This window comes from Morone saxatilis, unplaced genomic scaffold (assembly GCF_004916995.1).
Source record: "Morone saxatilis isolate NCDOM2014 unplaced genomic scaffold, NCSU_SB_2.0 Contig11, whole genome shotgun sequence".
NCBI lineage: Eukaryota > Metazoa > Chordata > Actinopteri > Moronidae > Morone > Morone saxatilis.
The window spans coordinates 30,047,894-30,054,642 of NW_023339663.1; the positions used below are offsets into that span (position 1 = coordinate 30,047,894).

At 39.9% G+C, this 6,749-nt stretch overlaps 1 protein-coding gene across 1 annotated transcript in view; it reads right to left on the minus strand.

The window, feature by feature from the left end:
• Positions 1–6,749, minus strand: part of efl1 (elongation factor like GTPase 1) — a gene marked incomplete in the record, with an annotated part of 77,219 nt that overhangs the window by 66,129 nt on the left and 4,341 nt on the right. The window contains 2 exon segments of the mRNA XM_035682222.1: positions 685–902; positions 4,911–5,016. Of these exon segments, the coding sequence (XP_035538115.1) occupies positions 685–902; positions 4,911–5,016 (324 nt within the window).

The following is a 6,749-nucleotide window of genomic DNA, read 5'->3' on the forward strand; positions in this document are numbered from 1 at the left end:
AAAATGTATTATTATTATTATTCAGATCATGTCATTCAACTCTGAATAAAATTGTGACAGTATATGATAATACTACGTTACTATTCTACAAAACTATTTTGCTAAAATGAACATTTCCAAGCTGCCCGTTCTCCAAAACCGATTTAAAAAACATTTTTATATTGATTTGTTGGATTTACAACTTGAACATCCAACAGACAAATGAACTAATCCATATTATTGAGCAGTATGATCATTGAGGCGAAGCAGACATGCGTCAGAGCTTTGGTGAAACGACACCTGACAGAGGGATCAGACTGTGACCAGTTCTCTCTCATCCTTCTGGCATTAACAACTGCCTGTCCACGATAAGCTCAGCACATATAAACACTACTTTCCTCTGCAACTACACTTTGCATGTTTGTATATTTTCGAGCGCACTGAACCTTTGTTTTCATTTGTTTTTATGATGTATGTTGTGTAGTGCTTGATAGTATGACTCAACTGCCCTCTGGAGCTAATAATCCTCTGCCACTGAAATTATATCCTGAAGTTTTGTTTTACTTCATTAAAAAGTACAACTATACATATAGTAAGTACTACTTGTTTTTATTCACCACTGCTTTAGAATCTCATTGCATCTGAGAACTTTTCCTTCCACACTGTGCACACCACTGATGCAGCTTAAGAAGGGACCATCCTCACCTGAAACCCCATCCATCTATGGCGCTGGCAAAGACCACATTTCCCTGGTCAGGAGAAAAGTAGAGCTGGGAGTCGTCTGCCTCCTCCAGCCCAGTGCTCCAGTCGTAAACCTGGTCTCCGCTCGACGTCTCGCTTTCTTTCTCCTCCTCCTCCTTCTCTTTCTCTGCTCGCTCCTCCAGCACTTTGGATGTGAACAGGCTCCCTGTCACTGCGTTCACCTACAAGCAAGAACACGCGCACAAATTACAGCCAATAAATTATTAGCCCAAAATAATAATTATTATGCAAACAGTATGTTTGTGAAGTTTATTGATTTACTTTACTAGAAAAAATATATCAACATTTGAAGAGTCCGAACTGTTAACAAGGGATGTCAGTTAGGTTATAACAGAGCAACAGAATATTAAATCATCAGCCTTTCTTACCATCAACTACAACTACAGGTTATGAACATCAGAACTTCTTTTTAAAATACAAAAATGTGATATTACCAGTTATCTTATTAGTATTGGCCACAAGAAGCAGGTAGTTATCCATTATCACATCGGCTGAAAAAAAAAAAATCCCTATCATGCATCCCTAACTTCAGTGATTACACCTGGTGCACTGTCATTGCTGGTTTCTGATCGACACTGTTGTCATTTTCATACCCAGCGCCCACGTTCTGTAAAAAGCAAATGTTCTTGCTACCATCTGTGCACCCATGGGTGTGTTGGTCTTAAAATGAGGTGTGGTCAGGCACATCATGAGGCAGCAGAAAGCTGCCTCATGTATTTTCCTGATATCTAAGGCCGCATTATTTAGGAAGAGGTGCCTACATAGACTACACTCTGCTTGTTACACACACAGTAACATGCAGCAGCACTCCTGCACAGTTAAATATCAGTGCATTTGCTCATTATGCAGTCAAATGAAGTTGAGGACGGGACACATACCTGGAGAAGCTGCTCGTCACTTCTCCCACCAGGCTGTAACACATATCTGCAATCTTCGTTCAGATGATTTGTTGGCTAATGCCAGATGTATGTTACAGCTTGGCTGGAGTGACGAGCAGCTTCTCAAATTTGCTGAGTCTTTTAAAGAGAATGGGGGTTAACACTCGGATTTGGGATCTGATTTAATTCATGTTACGTTCCAAAAATACCTATGATTATTACAGAATTAAATTAACCCCTTTTGTGCCTTGCACCTTACTTTGCCACGCTGATTGTGCACCATTTCAGTAGCAAAAGTTGGAAACACCCTAAATGTACTCGCACCATGCACTTTAGGCCATGAGTTACAGACTGTTTGAATAGGGCCCAAAGAATACAATTTCACTTTTAAGATAAGATATTTTTTATTTGTCCCACAATGGGGAAATTCCGATGTTGCAGCAGCAAAGTGGATAGAGAAAAAAGAAACAGTATACAAACAGTAAGAGACACAAGAAGATTGTCCCAGAAGAGCATTAATTTCTTTGTGACTCAATAATTTTTCTTTTAAAGTAGCATAAAGATAAACTATATCTAAATGTAATTCTACAATCTTTGAATTTTTTTTTTAGAAATTGTTCTTCCATCTGCTAACCCAGCACCCACACAGCGGTCCACATAATTGAGCGACTATTATTGCTTTCAACAGCCACATGTTTTTTAGTGAATGCATTTCTTTGTTAGTAGAATTCAAGAATTAAGTAATTGCCAGGTAGGTTTTTGTTACACATACGAGGAATTTTCCTTAATGCATTGGGCATTAAAATATACAAATCACATCAAAAAATATACAAATACACAAAAATCACAAGAATAAAGTACTTTCAATATAAATAAATAAAGACAAGCAAGACAAGAAAAATAAGAAATCTGTACAGAAAACGGGAGTTGCCATTAATTGTAATGAATATATACAGGGTGGGTTTAAGGGTCAGTTGTCAGTCAGGGCCTTGATGATGAGGCCAGCTGCAGATGGACAAAAGAAACAAGGTTTGAGGTTTGGACTGCAGCCTCCTACCAGGGAGGGGAAGTGTTTCAAAAAGTTAATAGTATAGGTATAGTATTATATATCATTACATATATAATATAGTAATAATAAACACACACACACACACAACGACACGCACAAACACACATAGTCAAATCAATCAATCAATCAGTTTGAGGTCTGTATAGCCTTTACAATAGTCGAAAGGTACCAAAGTGCTTTACACAAAGCCATAAAACAATACATAAACCATACAAAACATACAGATACAATTAAAAGTGGCTGTAGGTGGTGCAGCGCTGCAGGGCAACTTAAAAGCCTTCATGAAATGGCATAGCATGGTGGGGCAGACAGGAAGGGAGACACCTAAGAGACAGTATTGCCCTAGTCAAGAATTTAAATTGCTAATTTTAAAAAAGTGGGTCTTAAGCTTCGATTTAAAAAAGGCTAGATCAGTAGTGGTGCGAATGTCACTGGGGGCGTTTGTCCACAGTCTGGCATTTGCAGCGAACGGCAAAAAGAACGATCGCCCCACTGTTTAAGTCTTGACCTCACGGCACCTCTAACAGAAGCTGACCCGGAGGAGGCGCAGGGCTCTGCCACAATTCGCGGAAAAGTTAAAATCTCAGACAAGTAAGGAGGGGGGCCAAGCCATAGATGGCCGTTTAAAAAAACAGGCAGGAGTTAAAATCAATCTTAACAGACTGGTGTAGTGGAGTGACGACAGCACTCGCGCGAGTTAAATGTGTTCACGTCTGGACGTGACTTGTTAAAAATCGGGCAGCAGCGTTCTGGCAAAGTTGGAGACGAGAAATTGATGACTGACTGAGGCCAACGCTTAAAGGGGGCATGCAGTAGTCCAGTCTAGAACTGATGAAAGCATGGATTGCCTTCTTTCGAGATCCTGCCGACTGAGAAAAGACTTCACTTTGGCAAAAGACGGAGCTGAAAAAAAGCTTGGAGCTGACAACAGAGCTAATCTTGTTGTCAAATTTGAGCCCATTAATCAAATGTTACCCCGAAGATTTTTTTGACCATGACATACGAACTGGGAGCTGTAGCATTTAATTAAAGGGTCAGTTGACTCTCTCTCTCAAGAATATTGCACTGCTTACTGGGAGTTACTTTAACTAAACGATTTTATGAAGAGTCAGACGGTGTGTTGTGTAGATGTGTAGGTGTTTGTGTTGTGTGTTAGAAGTGTTTCAAAGAGGTAATAGTATATTCTATATAATATATATATATATACTAGTATATATATATATATATATATAAATATTATACATACACACACATCACACACGAGTAACTAGTAGTAGAAAAGTCGTTAAAACAGTTTTTGACACTGAAACAAATTATCTGTTGCAAAAATTCACAGCTGAGTTAAGCGGTGTTTCATATTAATAGTATATAAACCTACTCCCTAATTGTATCTGACAAGTACAAGCTAAAAAAATCCCAGGATAAGTTTCATCTTTACCAGTGTACCGTGAATGCAGCACACCAATGTTTAGCAAACGGGCGTCCGGTTTACGTTTGCCTTTATCAACTTCGGGAAAACAACGTGGAGTCTGGGAGTGGCGTCCACATTTCTTTAAAATATGCGTCTTATTTTTCACAATGATCTTATACATTTAAGTCGATACAGCGCGCAGGTGGGTTATAGTGGGGTTCGTGTGGAGACTTATTAGAGACCAGGTTATGTTTTTTATGTCTTTCTTGTGAAGACAGTCTGGGATGAAGTAAGCCACAGTGTTAGAGATGTCCCCGGCGTTTAAAACCCACAGATAAATCAGTGGAGAGCACCGCATGGACCTGTTTGTTTGTGTTTATGTTGTAACGTTACAGTTTAAATCTGTATTGTGTAAATACAGCCCGCTGCTAGCTGTTGGCGGGTAAGCAAGAACAAGCACTTGCACTGTAGTTAACTTTGTGCTAGTGTAACGTAGGCTGTCAACAGTACTGTCACTGTTATCACTTCCACCGTTCCTGATTGTAGCGGTTGCGGTCGTTCAGGGTGTCGCCCCAGTAAAACGACAACAAACAGGGTGGCTAACCCGGCTGCTTCCTAACTGTAACGGTAGTAACTTCTCGTTTGCTAATGCTCCACTTAAGGCTAACTGTCATATATATCTTACTTCAGACACACACATTTCTCTGCCGATAATGTTTAGCAAATTACTCACCTAACTACTTTATCCATCTCCAAAACGAAACATTATACCCCCTTTCTCCCAGCCGCCATTATGCCCTGAAGTAAGAACAGCACAGGTGTTAGCAGGTTGGAACCCTGATGAAGGTTCATTCAGCTCAACAGTGGGCAGGTTGTTGATATTGTGGCACTGTTGGCTCACTGGAAAAGGCCTCTGGCTGCACATAAATGGAACACAAAACACATAAACAAGGACCTTTAAAGCCAGCATTCCAGTTTTATTATGAGTGACAAATGAGCAGCTTTAAAGCAGGTTCTAAGCTACCAGCTCTATGTTTAGTGCTGTCACTTGGTTTTCAGGTGCTCGCCAATGGGACTAACCAGCCTGGACAAAGATCATTTGCCCTGAAAGAGGGAACCCTGCACACCAGAAACCTGTGCATCCTTAGGCACATGTTGATCATTGGTGAGTTCTCATCACCCCTGATTGGTCCTTAGTTCTTTACCGTGCAGATTATTGGCAAACCCAAATAAAAAAAAACTATAATACTACTATAATAAAACATTAATAAAGCCATATCCTGAATTGTTATATAATTACACTCTTTAAATTTGGCAGGGTCATACAAGTACAATCGTTTAATTACATAACACGTCAACATTCATAAGGTTGGACTGTCCAGTTGCCAGATCAACCACTGAGTGCTAACTTGGAACAGCTTCAAGGTCTATTGGATGCACTATGTAAGTCTATTACTGTCTTCTGTGACATACTGTATGGTCGTGACAAACACACCTTGGCGTCAATTTGAAATTTGATTGGGGTAAATAGTACTGCAAAAAATATTTCAAAAAACTATATAGACCAAGAAAATTCTTGTGGGTTTTTTTTAAATGTTAGATGGATTTGGTGTTGGCCAAACACATGTATGTGTTATGCTGTAAGGTAGTGAAGCATTTGCAAACCACTTGTGTCTTACAGGCAAAACTACTCTGGCTGACTGCCTGGTTTGGCAAGTAACGGGCATCATATCAAGTCGACTAGCTGGGGAAGGTTGAGGTGACTTTTGTGCTTCTAATGACCTAGTACGTGTGCAGGAATCCATTTAGTTGTTTTGTGCTTATTATGTGCTTGTGTTCATTTAACCAGCTGAGGTAATCCTTGGACAGCAGGTTGAGGATGAACAGAATCAGAGGAATCACCATGAAGTCCAGTGGCCATCTCTCTGGCATTACAGCCAATGGTAAGGCACTGTGGTCAGCCTTCGAAGTAAAAAGTACCACACATTCTTGACTTCTTAGACGATAGATGTATTAGGCATGGGGCAACTATGGAAACTGTCATGGTCAACCAAATAACTGATTCACAGTATTATCACAATCAATCATCAAAAATATGCTGGTAAACATTAAGAAATGGCACTAAAAGCCTATTTTCTGGGTCGGTACTTTCCATAGATGGAGCACGTGATCGAGTTGGATTGAGGTGGTGGAGGAGGGCATGTGTGTGATGCTTCTTGTGTTATGGGAGATGAAGATGTGTTATATTGGCTGTGTGTGTTGTGAGTATTGAATATGTCGTGTGGATAAACAAGTTGGAAGTGGCATGCATAACTGTGAAGGAGAGCGAATGGAAATGAATAGGGGTGTAAGCAAATATGAAAAATGTTGATATTGCAGTAATCTGTCTTCTGTGCTTTTAAAATTGATTATTGGTATCAGTTCTCAAAAAACTTGAGGGTTACTGATGTCGGAATGTTAAAGGACTAACAATTTAATTATTTAATAGGAGAAGAGCAGGAGAGACGAGAAGAGAGAGAGATGTGTGTATATCTTAATATGTCTGTAGATGAAGGAGGAGACGAGATGAGGATGGTAGGGACAACCATTAGCGCCGATTGGAGTGACCAGAAGATGATGTATCAGACCGATGAGAGAGACAGACGAACGA